Source organism: Anopheles gambiae, chromosome 2 (genome assembly GCF_943734735.2).
Source record: "Anopheles gambiae chromosome 2, idAnoGambNW_F1_1, whole genome shotgun sequence".
In the NCBI taxonomy this organism is placed as follows: domain Eukaryota; kingdom Metazoa; phylum Arthropoda; class Insecta; order Diptera; family Culicidae; genus Anopheles; species Anopheles gambiae.
The window spans coordinates 58,449,661-58,470,464 of record NC_064601.1 but is presented as its reverse complement, the minus strand read 5'-3'; the positions used below and the strand labels follow the sequence as shown (position 1 = coordinate 58,470,464).

Genomic DNA, 20,804 nt, shown 5'->3' with positions numbered 1-20,804 from the left:
ACATGTATTTGATAATAATCTATTTTTGTTTGTTTGTTTTTATTCTGGTGGAATAATCAATAATTGTAGAAAATAACGTAAATTCATCTGTAGGTTTAAGTGTATTTGAATCAACCTGTGAACTATCAAATTTGATAGTTCACATCAATTTATTGCCATCCTTAATCACAGAATCTACGTTGATTATACTACTACAACTGCATTTTTGGACAAACAAAATGTCTCAAAACAAGGCGTAAGTCGAAAAAGTTGTATGTCGAATATCTGTTATCCATATATTTATATCCATATGAAGTTTATTACCGAAGTTTAAGAGTCGAAATCTATGTTCTCATTTATTTTATTGAAAATAATGTTTGATAATGTATTAATTTTGCTTTAATCTTTGTAAATATGTTTGTAACGGTAAAACGTAAAAAATGAAAAAATAAATTATTTCTTATAAATGAGAGCTGTAAACTATACCGTCGTATCTGCGAATCTCAAAAATTGTAATTTGAGGGTTTCTTGTATACTGAGGCACACGTCAAATGTATTGTTTATTTTAATCCTGTTTTAATTGTCACTAAAATATTGGTTTTTTTTTGTAATCTTTGGACCCCTTAGACCGACGGCGTCGCACCGCCGCTTAGTACGCGAAGCGTTAAAACCGCCACTGTGTTATTGTAAGATTTTTTTCATTACTTGGGATTTTCATTGTGATTACGTTTCGCGATACTTTGAAAAAATATATAAGCTTTTCTTTTAGTACATTTTTTTATTCTATCATTTAAAGGTAGATACATTAAATAACTGCAATAAAAAGTATTTACGCAATGCAATAATCTACAAATACAACACCTTATTGTAAACATTTTCGGCAGGACTGCCAGATGAATAAGTTGAATGAGAGCAATGGGCACAGACGCTTTTGATCTATGTTACTTCTATGCTATCAGTTGAAGATGAAAAGTTGTCATCAATATCAATAATTAAAATCAATAATAAAGGCAGCTTTGAGTCTTAGAGCAACTGAATAAAGTATTGCAATCTGCGAGGGATAGAATACTGGTAAAAACATCAGTAATATATTATTTTATCACACGCATGACGCTGATGAGGCACGCCACGAAACTTAATATCTTTCCACTAATTGGACTCAATACTAAGAAGAGGAACTGTAAACACCTTCTAGAAATAGATAAGAGATTCTATAAAAAATCGTTCAAAGATCTAAAAGTTCAACTTTGGCTTGGTAGAAAAATGACCTAGCAGACCTATTAACAGGTTCATCAGTCTTTCTGATGTCGCGTAATTGAGTCGTAGGCCCATCGCTTACAATCCCTAAATTAACTGCAGAGTAAATGATCAAGATATTTACGTATGTCGCTGAAAAAAGAAAGTTATAGGTAATATTGAAGTATTGTAATTCTCTTCAATTCCTGTTGGTGTCTTATAAATCCCCGTCCCGTCTTACGCTTCAAATTGTTCATCTTTTCATTTTCATGACGCTGTATTTGTATATCTTTAGATTTTTTATAATTTTCAAGATATTTTTTTGACACATCCCGTTACAAATGTATTCGACATTAGGGAGTTATATCGCAAAAAATAAAATGTATTATAATGTCAAAGTAATTTTAATTGAAAAGTAATGTAAGTCTTCAAAGACGAAATCACATAATAAATATCCATAAATATTAAATTAAAGAACCACAATTTAGATTTTCACAAATATCATTAGACGAGTACAGTAAGCCTTGGTTACTACAGAAAAGTACAAGTTTGGTTGCTATTGTTAGTTTTTACAAACCTTCTTAGTTTGATAGTTGTTGAGTTGGTAGGTTATTTCAGTGAACAGCAATTAAATTCTTAACACTTAAATTCTTCTTAACAACAATGCAAATATGTAGAGAAAATTTACGTAGCCTTTTTCTGGTCTTCTGTTTATATTCCTTATATCGACCCTTCGTACATGTATGCGCCTTCTTTCATAATATAAATCAAGTCAGGTCGAATTGTTCGTAAATAACGTTAAAAGTGAAAGAAAATACAAATAATAGAAACTATGAAATCTTAGAAAGTAGGAACATGTGTATCGCAAAGAAGTATTCTTAAAAAAGAAGAATTTATGAAAAAGATAAAATGACAAATTTATAATTGCAGTGAACCGTATCCAATATATTTGTTAACTCTAATCGAAATAATTTGTTGAAAATTCACTCTATTTGAATATTTATGATCAATCATTCTGTTTAAGCAGGGTTATGTCGCTCTAATCTAGAGAACATCTGCAATTCACAATCCTATGACTTAAATCAGCTTGGTGGATTTTGCAAAAGGTTTCAACATTTGTAATAACTATATATTAGATGAAAACGTATATTTGAATCTGGAAATATTTTTTTCTAAAAGTTTCTAAGAGTTTGCAAAATTGTGAAATATAAAATAACCTCAATAAGACAGCCCCATCTAAATGCAACAATATGACCAACTATGACTATAAAAATATATATTTTAACAAATTTACAAAGGCATGTTATGCCAATGAAAATGTTAAAAACGTCTTTTGAATATTGTAAGTTCTATACTTAAATGATGGATCAATAAAATAACCGTTAGTATGAGAGAATACAGGCAGTATCGTTCCATACAACTGACCAATAATTTTGAAAATAAAAAAATCCCTTTTAAAGGCAATACTATGTTGAAACTAAATAGATACAAAACTATAGAACGAAACTACCTAGGTTGTCTTATATTAACGATTGTTTTGTAGATCTGTCCTCGAACTATCGAACTTAAAATATCCAATACACGTTATTAAAAATCTTGTTTTTAGAATGGTATTTTACAGAAACGGTTCACGCTGTTTAGGTGTACGATGTAAAGAATGTTCATCTCATTGAAAACTGTGAAAAAATATTGAACGAAATTTGTAAATAAAAATATTTTGTAATAAATTAGGTACAAAATGATAATAATTATACATTTGTAAAGAACATAAACTGTTTCAAAAGTCTTTCAATTCAAATCATGTTTAGTTAAAAAAATGATTTTTTTGTAATTTTTAATGACAACATAATTTAAAACAAATAACACATAATTTTTGGACATTTTATTTAATAGGGCACACAGATTTTTTTTTCTTCTATTTTTCGGTTAAAGTCATCCCCGTCCCCGCTAAAAGTCATCGCGCCATCCCCCTATATTTCTCTAGCGATGTTACTTATCACGTAATCGAACCCTCGTTTTACTCATTACTCACAACATATACAAAAAAGCATTTACTGATGTATTCTAATTACATAAAATAAATCAACGATTGGTTTATTATATATAATGAACGGTTTATGTTATGAGGAAACCATTCTACACATAAACTTATTAAAGCAAAGTTAGCAAGTTTTAAACTCCTAAACTTGTATTTAAACATATTGCTTTTCTGTTGGTCTGCCTTGCTGGTCTTTGGTTGCACAATTCAACTAGACCTTGTGTTGATGTTGTGTTTGGCCATGATAATTATGAACGCTACTCTTTGTAGTGATAAAACAGCAAATACAATGATACTTTAAACAAAAAGATACTTCAAAGTTAACAAACATTGTCGTTAACTGTATGTTAACCCAAATTGTTTTTAATGTTATTTCAAAATATAGTTCTTACATAAACTATGGGAAAAAATAAATGTTAATGATTAGCAATGTAACAAAAGCTTAAGTTTAAATCTGTTGTAAAAAAGTGATAACTAGAGGACCATAGCTAAGAGCATCTAAACAAATTAATAATATCTGTCTATTATTTATAAGATACAGTGCATACATTTTAGCTTATCAAATGGTAATTTCCTATGACATTTTTTAAACATTTTGCCATATTATACGCATAACTGAGCAGGATACTCATGAAATAAATTAAAGCAACCGTTGTATCTAGACAACGGCAACAATCATTCCTCTGCGATCGAGTTTGGGGAAATTGGCTGATAATTTGTAAATACAATTGAAAAATAGAAGCAACTCGTGAAACAATTCACATACCGTTTCAAGGAAATACCGTTTGCAATAGGGCTTCAAGATAATCGATTGGTATTTTCAAGCCGCCATTGAGACGCTATTTAGCTCATCAAACATTTTATCAAGCAAATCAGGTCAGCGAGGTTAAGCGACTTCATTTGAAAACGCTGAACCGCCCAGAATTAACGTTATCGGATTGGTTTAGTTAACACAGTGTAGTTAAAGCGGCTTTTATACTGATTTATGTTTGATGAAGCTATTAACGTCTTAAAAACATTTTTTTGGGACTCAGGACGAATGAAAATATATTGTTGTTAGTATTAAGTTAGTCTCAGGAAAAATATTATTAAGTATAATTTCATATTGTTTCGTTTGTTTCAGAAAGCAATGAAACCCATTACCCTTCGCTTCGCGTGAGTGATCTCTTAAGAAAGGTGAGTAAAATGTGAATTTATTTGTAGAGAAGTATACAAAATAGTTTTAATAAATTTGATACAATACAACGGTACGCAATACTCGAGCTACGCTTTTCGCTACAGAATATACAACAATTATGCGCATGCTCCTCAAGTCGATGTAAATAGTAAGCAGGTGTTTCTCTGTTAGATGTTTGAATGTTCCTATAGTTGAAGCTATAAAAGAAGTGAAATGAAACAATGACAGTGAGACCAAAATTCTTGCCTACATGAGGCAAGAAAAGGGACAAATTCAAAATAAAAGAAGTTGAAATCTGAAAAAAATCTTGTTATATACACATAGTCCGTCGGAGGCACTTTATCGTCAAATGTTTAAACCACGGAACAATATTCTCCGAACAGATAGGGGAAAATGGACAGACCGTTTTTCGATCTTTTTTGTTTTTGTTGTCCTTTTTGATACATTTATGTGATAATAGGAGAACGGGTGTGTCTAGAGAACTTCTTTAAACGGCGAAGCATCTAATTGAAGCATGGAGGTGATTGAAAGAAATATGATGAAAAATAAAGAAGAGCAAAGATAGTAAGCTAGCTAGCATGAAAGAATAGAAATATATATGTATAGAAGGCTGTGCCATCAACAAAACAAGCAGAGAAGACATGTTAATGAATCAATTAACATTTTATGGATTTCTTCTTTGCTTTCTAAACTATTATTAAAGTAATTTTTGTCTGAGAAGATTGGTCGGTTGTTCAATATGCTGTATTTTTCTAGAGTTCATTCAGTATTATTCAGAGAGTTCATTTGAAATGATGCAAGTATTATATTAAATCATGTAACCAACATCTTTAATAGAAATGTAAATAATGTTTAACAATCATAAGAATAATTTTCGACAAAACATAAAAATAATTTTAGCTATGATGAACAGCCAGGTACGATGAACGTATTGAAGCGAAATTTTTAAATCTGTGTTTTTAGAATTTTTTGAACAAGATTAGTTAATATTTTCAACTTACACCAATATTCATAACGAACGACACATTGTTCAACAAAACTTTTGTTTCCTGTCAGCGTTTGAAAATTGTATTTATTCATAAATTTATTTATAAATTTATTCGATTAAGGTATCTAGTGCTGATAGTAATCACTGTCACTTAGAGTGTAGTAATTGCAGTGAGAAATCTGTGCAATCAGCACACTGTAAGCAATTAAGTTTTGTAAAAAGCTTGTTACCAGCGTTTATATATCACAAAAGTCAGGTATCGTATTAGTTTTCAAGCGTTCAAAAGCAACGATATGGAGAGGGCAACTACAGACATGCATAGAATCTTAAAATATTCAAATAAATTACACCAACCATGTCATTTTGAAAAACATCGTCGAACCGAGAACGCGAACGTGGCATGGTAAGAAATAAGCCATCGCATAACAACCAGCTTTGGTAAGTATTTATGCGTCTTGGCAGCCATATTCCAACGCAGGACGATCATGTTACAAGAGATAAAGCTAACTGGAAAAAGATAACTAATACATCGGTGAAGTAAGAAACGTTGTGAAGAAGAGAAAAATTGGTCTGCTGCATCATTTTGAGCATACGACAATAACCAAGTGTTCCGAGAGGCAATCTGTCTATATGGGGTAGATATTTTTTTGTTTGAGTAAGAGATTTGTGTCACGAACTTCTGTTGCATGCGGTTCATATATAGATTGTTGGAATTACTGAGACCCGGTTTACCAAAGAAACAAGCCTCATTCTATAAGACACCTGGCAACTGTTACGTTATTTCTCGACTGCCATCAGACGCCATTTTGTATAGTTCCTTTTGCTATACGAGAGCGTTTTAAATACACAAGCAACCCCCATGCAGAGTACGTTTAAACCGACGAACGCAGCGGATGAGGAAAGTAAATAAAATTAAATTTGCTGATATACAATCCCTCTTATAATATGGTAACTTTAACTGTTTTAACGGTTTATTGTTTCTATTTGTCAACTTTAACAGTTTCAAAACCATACTATTTTTCATTTCAGAATATTCCTAATCTTATTGGACGAAATAGCATTTTGGCGAGTGCTGCGTACGGTATGTATGTTAAAAATAATGTAGAATAAGGTATTTAAATTAATAGCCACACACTCACAAACCAATTTGAATATGAAGTTATTTCGGGAAATTGAGTATTTTTTGTAATTTCCGAAAGGTCGATTAAGGCCAATATATTACAGTTTATTGTACACATATAAATAGCCAGCTTTTATTAGTTGCTTATGAAAAGTTGAACATGTTTAGTTCAAGCACCAATATGAGCTTGCACTTTGAAATTATAGTAATACTTATTATATTATATTTTAAAAATGAAGAAGAAACAATCAAAACGGAAACAAAGTATGACTTTTAGTATGTCGCCCCATGGTAAGATCTTCACATAAAACTTAAAGAACAACACATAGAACACAAAATGGCAAAAATCAAAAGGTTCAGAACTAGTACATCGTACAACGATTACATAACGATAAAATGAATAAGTTTTTTTTAAATAATTAAAACCATTTGATCTTGGGTTGCACTATTTACAACAAATTTCCTGTGAATTTTAGTCAATCAAAATGCTCATTTAATGGGCTCAATCAAAAGCTCAATTTACCTGCTTTATACCATTAGATATTTTTTTACCGTTTTTTGATGTTTTGAGGTTGCAAGTGTTTGAAACGAGTTCGTTGATTTGTTGAACTGATTGGACTTATTTTGTTTGTAAGTCGTTGGATTTAGGTTAAAGAAAAATCTTGTAGTTGTAAGAATAATTGATGATATGAATTGAATGATAGCCATGGCCTATTATTTTTTTTACACTAGACTGCAATTAAATTGATTCGTCATCCTTTTTATACGTCTGTGTTTTGCCAAATAAACAATCGTTATAAAAGTTGGTGTTTAATGATCGTGTAGGTCCTATAACATAAAAATCAACACTCTCTCACTCACACACAAACAAAGCTAAGATTTGGCGAAAAATGTAGCACAACTACAAGCTATAGCGTTTGGATGTCGGGAATATGTTGAGCCATCGGTACTTGCTAACATGCCACTTCCTGTACTAAATACATAGTCTTATGTTTTTGTGATTGATTAATTATTTTAGGATTCAATTAAAGGATTATTTTACCAATATGTCAGAATAGGATGGCCTCAAACATTCAATAATACCTCTTATTGGTCCTGTAAAAGTTGCGGCTCGAATGCTAGTCGGTGTTTGTAAAACAGTTAGGGACGTGCGTGTCTACACCTATTCACAATATCTGTATATGTGTAGGTTGTGATACTTAAGATGGAGTGGATGATGAGCAAAGATGTTTTCAAAGTAGCGATTCCGTTTTATTATGATTATTTTATGATTATTGCATTAATTATGGACCTATGGAATAATTACTTAAACGTTTTGTGGAATGTTGTTATAAGTGTATCTTAATGGCTTGAAATATCTGGGACTATAAATTTATATTGCACTCTTTTGTTTTAACATTTGGTTTTATTGCATTGAATGTCATACGCGTGATTATATTTGTCTGAGCGCCACAGGTGATAGCGCAGAACGGAAGCATGCGTTGTGGTGATATAGCAGCATAAGTACACAGCTTTTATTAAATCAAATAATTTCACCTGTGAGATCAGCAGCAGTCGATTTTCGACCATAAAATAGCCGAGACTCGCATGAATAGTACAGTGTTTCAACAAAAGATGTCGCGAGTTGTGCGCTGCTTTTGTTGTGTTGGTGTTAAAATACGATACACTGACTTGCGTAAAAGTGCTGCCCCTTCTTTTTGAATGCTCACCAATACCAGCAACAACTGTATCAGTACATTGCGTATACGTACACGCCATAAGCAATCGAGAGTAAACATACGCGAGAGCAATCGGAAAAGGTTTTTTCTTGTGTTTAACAATAGCATATGGGGTGCCCTACAGGAGAGAATGCGAGATATAAGGTCGCTCTCTTTCATGTAAACGGTGCTTCCACTCACTCTAACGTTGATGTTCAGGTGTTCTTTCCTTGTCGAGCTAACAAGAAATCTTTGGATTGCGCAAGAGCGCCTTTATTTATCTCACACAGCAAAAGAAGCGCGTTTGCGGTGTGTTGTGCAAACACGCAAGTTCTATGATTTTGTTTTCAGTGTAAAGCTGAACTTCTTCAAGTAAAGACGAAATTCGGGAAGTCGTAGCGCCACACACACTACGCATACATTAGCGTTCAACGAAGTGGGAGTGTAGGAAACGGAACGTGGCGAAGCAACGTGAACGAAAGCGTGGGGTGGTAGCGAGGGTGGAATCAAACTATGTGCATCTGTTAACGCAGACGAGAAAGGTTGAAGCAAGATCGGTTCTTTTAAGTTTTTTTTGTGAGCATGGCTGTGCAGTTTAAGATCAGAACGATGGACATGTTTTGAGTTTGAATAATCCGTTGACTTAATGCTTAATTCATTAGCATAGTAACCTACTCGTGCAGTGAATGTACCAAAACTAACAAGTCTGCTTCATTTTGCTTTAATGTGTTTGACATGCGAGTTATGAAGTAGCAAAACCCAATCTTTTAGCAGGTTGGATACTTTGTAAGAGGAAAAAAGTGATTGATCAAGTGCTGCTATTGATTGCTGAAAGCTAGCAGTATTATTTTCCTTGGTGCATTAAAATGACTGATATGTTCGAGTTGATTGAATCAAGGCATCGGTGAGACAGATTAAAATAATCAATTCAAAAAATTATTTTGTACATTATTTTTTGTGATTAAACGAACAAGTGAATTTGTCATTGTCATTGAAATCTTACAATGTCATTAATTGTTAGCAGTTACTACATGCTAAAATCAGCACTAGTGGTGGATAGAGAAGCTTGAAACAGAGTGTTGAATTATAAGTTTTGATTGGGAAGCTTCCTTTGTTTTTGTTAAACATGAAATTGTGTGGTGTTATCTGTGTGTTGCTCGATATTGTTGGTGAGGATTTTTACTGATGGTGTCCAATTTAATTTTTGGTTAAGTGATACATAAATTAAATTACATATGCTGTGATACTTGCTATTGTCGAATTGTCTGAAATTTCATCAAATATTGATTGGGAAATCGTGTAGCTGAAAAAATAACATTGATGCATTAATTTGAGCGATTGCGAAGAATATTATAGTGCTGCATTATTTGAAGTGCTTCAAAGTGTGTTTGTGTTGGCTGTTGGTTTTTATATTTTTTATTGGTTGTACTGTTTTGTGAAAAAATACAAAAATTACTATCACACTGCTGAATCACCACTATCCTCATCACTCCTCTGACCTGGCGTGCGCAATATACCACGATCCCCACGATGTCACGGCAGGGTCGCACGCTGCTGCCGGGGCCTGGTGGGGGCAGCATTCCCATCCAATGCATGCGGTCGGAGCGGCTATGTATGGTGAGGATACGACAGGGCAAACTGGTATTGATAGTCGCAGTCCTCCCGCCTCTATGCACAACTCTTCAAACCACAATAGTGCTGCCAGTCTTATCGTACAACAACAGCAGCAACAACAGCAGCAACAACAGCAGCAAGTTGCAGCAGCTGCAGCCGCAGCAGCAGCGGCAGTGGCCCAACAACAGCAGGTGCAGGCTCAGTCTGCAGCACCTTCGCAAACACAGAATACTTCTTCTTCGAACGCATCCCAGCAGCAAAGTAGCGGAGGAGCAGTGGTATCCCCAGCGACTCAAATCGTTCCTCCATCCGCTGCTAGTGAATCACCGGGAAGCGTGAGTTCACAGCCATCAGGTACTTATAGATGTTTAGTACAATAAATGTTTATGAGGAAACTCAATTTATTTCCATGTATATAATTTGATTTTCTATTGAAAGCATTTTGTGAGAGTTATTAACACACACACACACACACACACACACACACACACACACACACACACACACACACACACACACACACACACACACACACACACACACACACACACACACACACACACACACACACACACACACACACACAACACACACACACACACACACACACACACACACACACACACACACACACACACACACACACACACACACACACACACACACACACACACACACACACACACACACACACACACACACACACACACATAAACGCACACACATACACACAAACGCGCACATAAACGCACACACATACACACAAACGCGCACAGATACACAAACACACACACACACAAACGCGCACACACATGAAATCAATTGTATTCACTGTATTTGGTTTTGTTTGTTGATCTAATTTTGAGTATGTTGTTTTGTTGTTTTGTTTTTTTGTACTTTTTACTCTTTAATTAATGGACGTCACAAAAACATGTGATAATTAATAATAGGTCCTATCCATATACCAGCAAAACGTCCCGCGTTTGATACAGATACTCGGTTGAGGCATTCATATCCCTGGGGCAACGACTCAGCGGCTGATTACGCTTACCATGCACAGTATCCACCATATGCGTTGGCGACTGATATCAAACCAATGTACTACCCTAGCTACCCAACTGAAGCCAATTTTCAACCAGTAAGTGATTCCTTTTTAGTTCTTTTCTCTGAATTACTTTTAACTTGTTTTAATAACTTGAGATTAATGTGTATATATTGTTGTTCTGCTTAAATTTTTTTGCAGCACCCATATTATCCTAAATATGAGCCAGATGCCTATATTACAGCATCGACTGAACGATCACGTGGAGTCACAGGTGATCAACCTTCTTTGCAGTCTAGCTACGAATCATACAACTCGTCTGGGTTGAGATCGTATTCAAGTGAAACATATCCTAATCCTGGTACGTATTGCATATCGTTCTCAACACAATACAGTCGCCGCCGCAAAAATTTTGCCCTATCCAGTTTTGACATTGCGCACCATATTTTTTTTACTCAAACGCACGTATTTGTGTCTGTAAGTCAACCATATTTGAATCTCGTAGGAATCTCGATAAATTTACAAGATATTTTAGCAGATTTATGATAACTATAGTTTAATATTATAACAACATTACAAACATCATGCAATTTGATTTAATTTTTTTTGAAAAACTAAGCATAATTGTTTACACTTGAAAATACATGCAAAATTTTGTCACTACATTAAAACATAAAAAATTGACAAAACATGTTTTATATTTTAACTAATTTTAATCGAACTATTACATACCTCTGGTAAAAAAACTTGACTTACAGTTTAAAATTGATGCCTTAGAGACAAAAATTGTTGCGCAATGTAAAAAATTCTTACATGCTGTACAAAATTGGTTTCTTGAAGACAAAAAAATGTTAGTTAAAGAATAAATTTAGCGGCAACGACTGTTACTAAATAGCAACCAAGACTAGGGAGAGAATGAAATAATTAAGGTCAATTTCACTTGCATGCCATAGGAAAATAAAACAACAAGTAGTATTGATTGAAATTATGATTTTCTGTTAAATCAATTGAGCTCTATTCTCTATTGTCTTGAGAGTATTGATGGGTGAAAATTCTACTTTAAATTCATTGAATACTATCTTTTTTAGAATGGAGGCTTGAAAAAGGTCATGAATGAAGATTCGTATTAAAAATGCTTTTTTATCAATCAGTTACGTCCTTTTTAACTGCCTCGCATTATGTCACTGCTAATCCAACATTACCTTTCACTATCAAAAATTTCGTTATACTTTTCTTTTTGATGACCAACGTACCACTTTTTAGTATTCGTGAGTTAAGTAGCTTATAGAATGTATGCAGTATAACAAATTTCAAGAACGTCTGATGGCATGATTTGATATCTAGCGTTAAGGAAAACATCATGCTTCGGCAAAAGACTTGTGCATTCGCTAGGCGTGTTTACAAGTTTTTTTGCAATTTTCTCATACATATATAGTTATAATCAAGTAAGGACACATTCTAACACAGCAATGCTATTTTCATATTTATAATTATTGAGGAAAACACTTTAACAAACCCAGTATCAAGAAACTATCTTAATCTTTTGTTACAACAATATATTATATCCACAATAAATTCCACTATTACTACTACTTGCTGTTAGAAAACGAATCGGAATAATAATTTAATGCCGAACACTTCGATAGTTTTAGTTTTACTCGTAAGATGTTGCCAAAACGTTGGTCTTTTTATTCCGCTGGTTATTTGGTAATCATCTCGCGGTTTGTCTTTCGAGCCCTTTTTATGCTATTTTTTTGCATATTCTCGCTCTTTTTCTCCTCTATTTTCCTCATTTCTCTCTTCCTAACGATAATATTGTCAGGTCGTAGGAACTATCCTAAGCTGCTGTTGTAAGGCTCCAACACTCGCTATGCGTGTACGCTTGCATTAAAGTGTCCTCATAGAAAACGAAATTACACTCTGAATACGTTTAAAGAAGAAAATAGGGTTTGAAAATGGATATCATGTACAAATTTATAAAGGATATTTTTGTAATTTTGTAACACAATCAGCTTAAAAAAGGGCACCATAAGGAAAGAAAAAGAGAGAATTTTTATTCAATAATTAACGAGAAAGAGAGTCAACCATTTCCAACAGCAAGAATAAAGAGAAAGAGAGGATGGCGAAGACTGACTGAAGTTTTAATGAGTGCGTAAGAATGTTTTTGTAGACATTCATGCTTCTTCACATGCGATACTGTTTAAAAGTTTCATGGTATCCAAGCGGTACAGGAAGTTCAAATAATAACGTTTTAATAAACTCCGCAATCACCTTCCATACAGTGTCTTATGTACACAGATAGATTTGGTGAGTGTGGGCGATGGTTTTGTTTACAGTTGGGCTTGTAAACCATTTAAAAAAAAAACCAAAAGAGAAGATGCATGTACCTTTTGTATATATTGTGCGAAGGTACGTTGACGTGTACTGTAAATCATAGCTAAGACAAACTTCCTTTTCATTACATTGCTATAACATCACGAGATGATCAGTCTGAATCTGTCTGAAAACGTATTTATTTATCTTTTGAGCTGCATATGCTTCCGCATTGTTTCGTGTTGTTTCGGAACTATTGACTGTATATCCTCTTTTGTACTAGGTACTGTATTAGTACTAGGTTGTAATGTCCTATTTATTACTATTGTGTTAATGATTACAGTTTTAGTGTTTTTTGAACACATTATTTTGCAACTAGGCATTAAATGTGAACACACAATATTAGTTTTTTAGCTTCCCATATTCCTACGATTGTTTAGGCGTTTCCCTGAATATGGTTCAATTGTATTGATGTTCAATCGGACGATACCAATAAATTGAGGGTCTGGTTGAGGGACCAATAAATCAAAAATCTATGGGATATAATGAATTCATCGTGAGAAGAGCCCACTTGATTATGTGAACCATCCAATAAATCGTGGGAAAACCTGTAAAACTTGTTGTTTGTCTATTCAGGTTATTCTATATAGGGTAAATGTACCAGTATTGGGCAGGTAAGTGCAGCAGTTTCACAAAATCTGCCCGTACACTTACAATTTTCATTATTTTGCATGGAAGTGACGTTATTTTGAACGATAAACCATCGTATTATGTTGCACTATTTTTTATTTGCCGATTTAAATGTGTTTTTGGAGATATTCGTGAAAATGCAAACACTGTTTTTGTTCCTATTTTTGGCAGCTTTGTCCTATTTCCGACAGGCTGTGCTCCTATTTTCGGCAACGCAAATACGGGTTATTCATTCATTCAAAATCAAAAATGTGTTATTGTTTCAGTTTCGGAAAGAGCCCACAGCATTGATCTGTCAAAAATTAAAATTTACCTTGTACCTATTTTCGGCAGCCTTGAAAGTGAATAAATGCCTGTTTTTCGTGATTTTAAAATTTCAAACGGGCGAGAATAAATTCTACAACCATAGCAACTTTCATAAATATCACACTATGATTGTGTTAGTGCTCTGGTTCTCTTAATAATGAAACCTGCCAACCTATAGGCTGACTACAAATCTACCGAAAAATTGTAAACTCTGCATATTCTGTTTCATATTTTGAAAAAATATGCAAGGAAATGATGTGAAACTTTGTAATTGAATAACAAAAGAGCATATCTCTACAAAAATATGTGTTGCGACAGTTTTCAACGCGTTTTTGCGTAATTACACGTTTTAGTTACCCTGCTGAAAACAGGTACAGTTACCATATCAGTTTTTTCGGAATTTGATACATTTGCTAAATGGGTTGGGTATGGGTTAAATAAGATAATTTTTACGAGTATCGGTATTGTTCAGCATTAAACAATTTATTAGTAGTTACGCGATGTAATTGTGAACAGAAACGGTAAAATCTTTAACGTGACGTAGATGAAATTGCTATATAAATAAATATGTCTTCTGTATGATATGTCTTCTTTTTCTTCTTCTTCTTCTTTGGCTCAACAACCGTTGTCGGTCAAGACCTGCCTGTACCACTAGTGGGCTTGGTTTTCAGTGACTTATCGATTGTTTTATGTACTCATCGCAGGATAGTCAGTTCTCGGCCGGTCAAGGCCAGTCTCGTGCTATAGTCGTCAACTCGTAAGATTTAACAACATGTCCGTCATGGGTTCAAGCCTAGAATGGACCGTCCCTCCGTACCAATTGTCTATCCGGCTGCGTGGTAATGAAATAAGTCTTGAAAGCCTGTAAGGGTCTGCATGTCCGCGTAGGACGTAACGCCAAATAGAATAAGAAGAATTTTGATAGCTTGTTTTATGCGATGCACTATTTATCCAACTATGTTAGGATGCTTATGCACAGGTTGTCTGTACGTAACATTCCGAGTTACGATGGAATTAAGAACCAATAAAACTGTTAGACGTACACTGTTTACGATCGCTTTGGCGTCTATGTGATGCCAATTACTCAATATTCAGGCATTTTCTTTTTCCAAAATACGAGCTGAAATTTCAGGTCATTGGAACAGTATTAATCATCCGGGTTGTATCCATGTGACAGTTACGGTTTGCCATATATATTTGCTATCGGTTTGCTATCAAAATTAAATGGGTTTTTTATTGGTATATACTACCCGATAATGATGGCGATAATGGTGATGGTTATTAGGGCGTTTCTTTTATAAATGTCATGAAGCTCGAATAGTGCTCGTGCTAATTATTCAATTCAGGTGAAAGAATATAATAGAAAAAAAAACTCTGTGTCAGCTTTTTACAGTCAGTTCAAAATGTATTCGTCTAGCTGAATATTTTACAGAAAAAGGTGAATTATGGCCGCAATACGTATGGGGCGATAAAAGTAATGATGAGGTTTGATAAAGGGATAAAGGTTTAATAAAACCTTCAATACACACGTTTTGCTAAAAAATAAGCATTTTAATATTGCAATAGCAACCAAAATACATAAAAAACTAAAAACAGTCGTTTGATGGACGCACAAAAAGTATTCGTCTATCTAGCTTTTGAATTATTTACGCTGGACTAACACTACGTAGACGTGAATTAAATTTATTATAATCAATCTACTGATAACTTCCTTCTAAATTAATGCATTTCTGTTGTTTCAATTGCACTTCAAGCGGTCAGAGAGGCACGAATGGCAAGGGAGTTAAATGAATGGATCCTGATGGCGAAAATCGTATCTTTAATTTATGCATAACCTATCCTACCCATTTTTGAAGGTTTCAAAATGTATGGGATGCCTCGTTCCTTCATTTGATCAGAGTTTGGCCTTTTTTCTGACACTAATTGTGTGACAAACTGCACCCATCCCTGACGGTTAATCTAACGAAAGAAGCTGTTTAATGTCCAAAAAATCAAATTTTACCAAATAATCAGTGCATTTTGTGTTGGCCAATGAGATCAGGATAAGATGGGCCACATTTGGTTGATGGGTCATGCTGCATTTCATCGTAGCAGGTCAAGTAATAGCTTTAATGAGTGAGTTGTTATAAACATGTTTTGTTTAAATAGTACCATACACAGAAAGTTGCCAAATCTGTTAAGGTGCATCAAATAATTCAGGTGCATCAATTTGTTTCAAATTAGGCTCTACTAACATATTAAAACATGTTTAAATCGCCAAGTTCATACGGCCGACGTCTACCATAGCGAAAGAAGTCTACTAAGATGCAGCAGTAAAATCTCGTGTAACGGTAGCACCATGATGCCATGATACTAGAACTCAGTGAGAAAAGGTGAGCTAGAAAAATGATTCAAATTGATAGGAGACGAGATGGGGAAACATATTCATGCAGTTTTTAAGTACTTTGAGTCCCAGTTCTGAGAAATTTTACTTAAAATGTATCACATGTTTCAAGAACAGTCGAGCTGGAGAACATACAGGCCCGAAAAGCCAAACCAGCTGAAACCAAACTGATGAAAATGATTTAGTAGACTCTCAATATGATATCAGTTGCCATTTTTTCAATGGAAGTTGTCCTCGTAGTCCGGAAATGCAATATTTCTACCAGAGAATAATTGGAACAATCTTTAAAGGCCTTTTTAAAGGTTCAAATGATTTCAAATGATGCGTGGTGCAAGTAGTCGCCAATAGTCATAAATGTAATAAGAAACAAGATCAGGACATTTTTTGATTCCATAGCCTTTGTTTTCATACGCATATTTCGCCAAAAGTCTAGTAGACGAATACTTTTTGTGCATCAATCAAATGACTTTTTTTAGTATTTTAAATAATTTAGTTGTTATTGCACTATTTTAATGCTTATTTTTAGCAGTACGTGTGTATTGATAATTGGCCATAATTCGCCTTTTTCTGCAAAATATTCAACTAGACGAATACTTTTTGGACTGACTGTATATGGAGTTTCAAAGTAGGCGGCTGAAATCATGTAAACACTCCATACAAAACCACTCACAAAACTAGCCTGCGATTTTCAGCCTAGATTTTTTTAGCCTCAAAGCTAGAGTTAGATTCGAGTACCTTCGAGTTAGATTCAAAACAAAAAAGTCAAAACAAGGTCGGGTTTTCATTCATCGGAAGGTGCATTAATGAGATCAAGCGGTATAATCTAGGATCAAAGTGTATGTAGACAGGTTTTTATAACCTGTTAAGCCTGTTTTTTATAACCAAATTTGAACGTCACATTTTGACAGGCTTTTTGACAAGCTTTTGCTCAAATAGGCTTTAAAGTAATTTTACTTGAGTAACTTGAGTGAAAATTTTTCCACATGATTTTCAACATATTACAAAACAAAAATTCCAAACACAGTCCAGCTTGTGGCGTGTTCAAAATTATGTGGAAAACTGAAAAAATATTTGAATCCATATTTATTTTTTGACAACAGAGAAAAACGTCTCGCGGTGTGAAGAATAATGAAATGCACTTTTGAAAGTGTACCAATTCACTTTATACGCCATAAAATACTCAAGAATAGATCATTCAAATATAAATGATTTATTTATTATATTATCGCTCTATTAAATAAAAATATATGTTTTCTTTACAGTAAGAAATAAAATAATGTACATTTGTACTCAATTGAATATAAATCATAGAATTATGTTTTTCGGAGCTTCTTATAAAATTAATATTTTCTTGAGGTCACGAGTTGATTTTTGTATGTCATCAACTTAAATGACAAATATTTTAATAACTTTTATAAATTTATGATTTACTATATTTGACAACATTGTAATGTTTGTATAAATATTTACTTTTTCGGACCCAAAAGGAAAATTACTAAAAAAGATAATTGATTTTCATAAATATTATTCGAAATGATATTACTTGCAAAAATAATTCCACGACCCTGCGGGCTGCCTTCCGTCAGTTTTTCCAGAATTTTAACCATAGCGTACGAAGTCATGCGAATAGGCATGTTATCAAGTTCTACCTTCGATGGTTATCAATTCCTCCTCAGTTTTCGCAAAATTGTTTGAGAAGAACTTTTACACCATATTGGTTCAGAAATTCTGGATGGGATTCAGCGTGGGGTTGTTGGACCGATTCGCTGACTAGGGTGTCACATCGAAATTCCGATGAAATTCGCCTAAAATGATCGATTTGAGTTGTGACGTTATTGAATTTCACTGCGTAATCAGTGAACGTGAGTTCCTCTTCTTCTTCTTTTTCTTTGGCACAACAACCGTTGCCGGTCAAGGCCTGCCTTTACCCACTGGTGAAGTGAGCTTGGCTTTCTTTGACTACTTGTTACCATAGCAGGATAGTCAGTCCTACGTATGGGGACACGGTCTATTCCGGGGCTTGAACCCATGACGGGCATGTTGTTAAGTCGTACGAGTTGACGACTGTACCACCAGACCGGCCTGACCGGTCTGTACCACCATACCGGCGGAACGTGAGTTCCGCTTGCGGAAATGTATGTCCATGTTTTCCAGATACTTTTTCATTAATTGGCCGATTGCATGACCTCCCGACCAAGCAAACGCAGCAATGTAGTCACTTTTCTCTCGGTCTTCCACTTCATCTTCTTTTGATCTTTTTGCCGCTCAGGCTGCCACTTCTTATTCGACCTGCACAAGCTGCGGCACGATGTCCATTTTCTTCATGGCGGGGTGCCTTTCTTTGATTGCTCACGCTTGCTTCACTTTTCACTATCGACCATCACGGCTAGAGTTCAGCTGTTAGAGCTTTCAAACATTGGCTGCTGACTCAAAGGCTACTGCTATTTAAAGTGCAATTATCATCTAACTTTTTTACATTTTTTAAATGCAAATGTGATGCAAAATATTAACAATTCTACATTTAATTGTAATTTGTGTTATGATTCGAGTAATGCGTAAACATAAAAAATCAATGAAAAATGAATGTTGAATCTTGAACAACTATATCTAAGACAGTGGAAAAACCTGATGATATTTATTATTTTGGACATGATTATTTCAATTACAAAGCATCCTTAACAAATCATACAGCTAATGTTTATATTTTAAATGCTTTTTAGTCGTTAAAAAAATCCCAAAACCCTAAAATTTTCTAAATCTATTTCCTAATTAGTGATAACACTTGTATATCATTCAAAAAAATTGAATCTTAACATTTCTTCTTCTTCTTTTGGCTCAACTACTGTTGTCGGTCAAGACCTGCCTGTACCACCTGCCTGTGCCTGTATCGAGTGATGTGATACAACGTACTGCATGCATGCAAAATAATAGATTTATTGCATTTTCGCAGCCCAGATTCTGCTATCAAATATTTGTCAATCACTTTTTCGCTGAGATAGAGGAAGTTTAGCAGCTTTCGGCGAATCTTTATTGAGTAATCCATGTATTGTCTGATGCCTACTTCAAAACAACGTAATCAATATTATATTTGATTAATTTTGATATTGAACCCTCAAATTCACAACTCCATTTTTAGACGGGCCTAAAAAAATTGGAACAAAATATCAACATAATTTAAGCTGAAGCTGTAACTGGATGTTAACCGGTTCCGCCCGCGAGGTTTAATTTTTTTTTCAAAATCAAATTTTAGGACTTTTTGTGCTGATTTGTGATACAATTAGGTCGTTTAACAAAGAATATAAGTTTATCTTTGTTCCGCAGCAACATTCAACCCGAAACATGGATTATTCATTGAGTTATTAGCAGGTTTGACTGAACATGTTCCACTACTAATAACGCAATGAATAATCCATTTTTCGGCTAGAATGCTACAGCGGAGCAAAGATAAACTTCTATTATTTATTAAACAACATAATTGTAACACAAATTAGCCCAAAAAATTAATTTTGAAAAAAAAAAGAAAAACATTTTGGACGGCTCCAGCTAACATCCCCTGTGAAAAGACTTCATATATAGGATAAAAATGAATGCGGTGGAATAGAAAATTATTTCGGGACAAATGAAGTAGCACGTCAGAATAAACGTCTCAAGTGAGATGTATTGTAAAACTCACATCGCATAGTGACTTGATAAACCCTGTATTGGAGACAAAAGATCCTGTTTTAGTTTGGTTTATAAGTATAGTTTGGGATGGACTATAAGGAAAGGAAACCGAACTGAGAATCAACCGGGTTGTTACAGTTTAATTTAAAAGTCAATGATAAGATCGCTTATTTGGCCAATAATTTTATGAACAATAAAAAAAGTTAATAGTTAATAGTTTTGTCGTTTAGAATATTGTATATACTTAATTTAGTTAACTAGTCAAAGTGATCGTTTCTATTATTAATGCTTTTTTGTATACATTTTTTATATGGACAGGCTCCAGCTTATCTGTTGGTGTCAGTGGTGTTGGTTCATGCACACCTTCCAATCCGCTTGAGTGGACAGGCAATGTAACTGTGAGGAAGAAACGGAAGCCATACTCTAAATTCCAAACGTTGGAATTGGAAAAAGAATTCCTTTTCAATGCATACGTTTCAAAGCAGAAACGATGGGAACTTGCTCGCAATCTCAACCTTACTGAACGCCAGGTACGCATTGAGAAAATTCTTTTTAACC

The 20,804-nt window shown here is 34.2% G+C and overlaps 1 protein-coding gene across 5 annotated transcripts in view; it reads left to right on the top strand.

The window, feature by feature from the left end:
• Positions 1-20,804, top strand: part of LOC1272715 (homeobox protein abdominal-B) — a 33,210-nt gene that overhangs the window by 11,303 nt on the left and 1,103 nt on the right. For 3 of the 5 annotated variants that reach the window (XM_061644321.1, XM_061644319.1, XM_061644320.1), the window contains 6 exons: positions 4,377-4,429; positions 6,448-6,499; positions 9,778-10,203; positions 10,800-10,987; positions 11,093-11,252; positions 20,565-20,776. In XM_061644321.1, coding sequence (XP_061500305.1) covers positions 4,377-4,429; positions 6,448-6,499; positions 9,778-10,203; positions 10,800-10,987; positions 11,093-11,252; positions 20,565-20,776 — 1,091 coding nt within the window. Of the gene's footprint in view, positions 1-4,376; positions 4,430-6,447; positions 6,500-6,537; positions 10,204-10,799; positions 10,988-11,092; positions 11,253-20,564; positions 20,777-20,804 lie in introns of those variants that run through there. The other 2 variants (XM_061644322.1, XM_311628.6) reach the window with 2 other exon arrangements.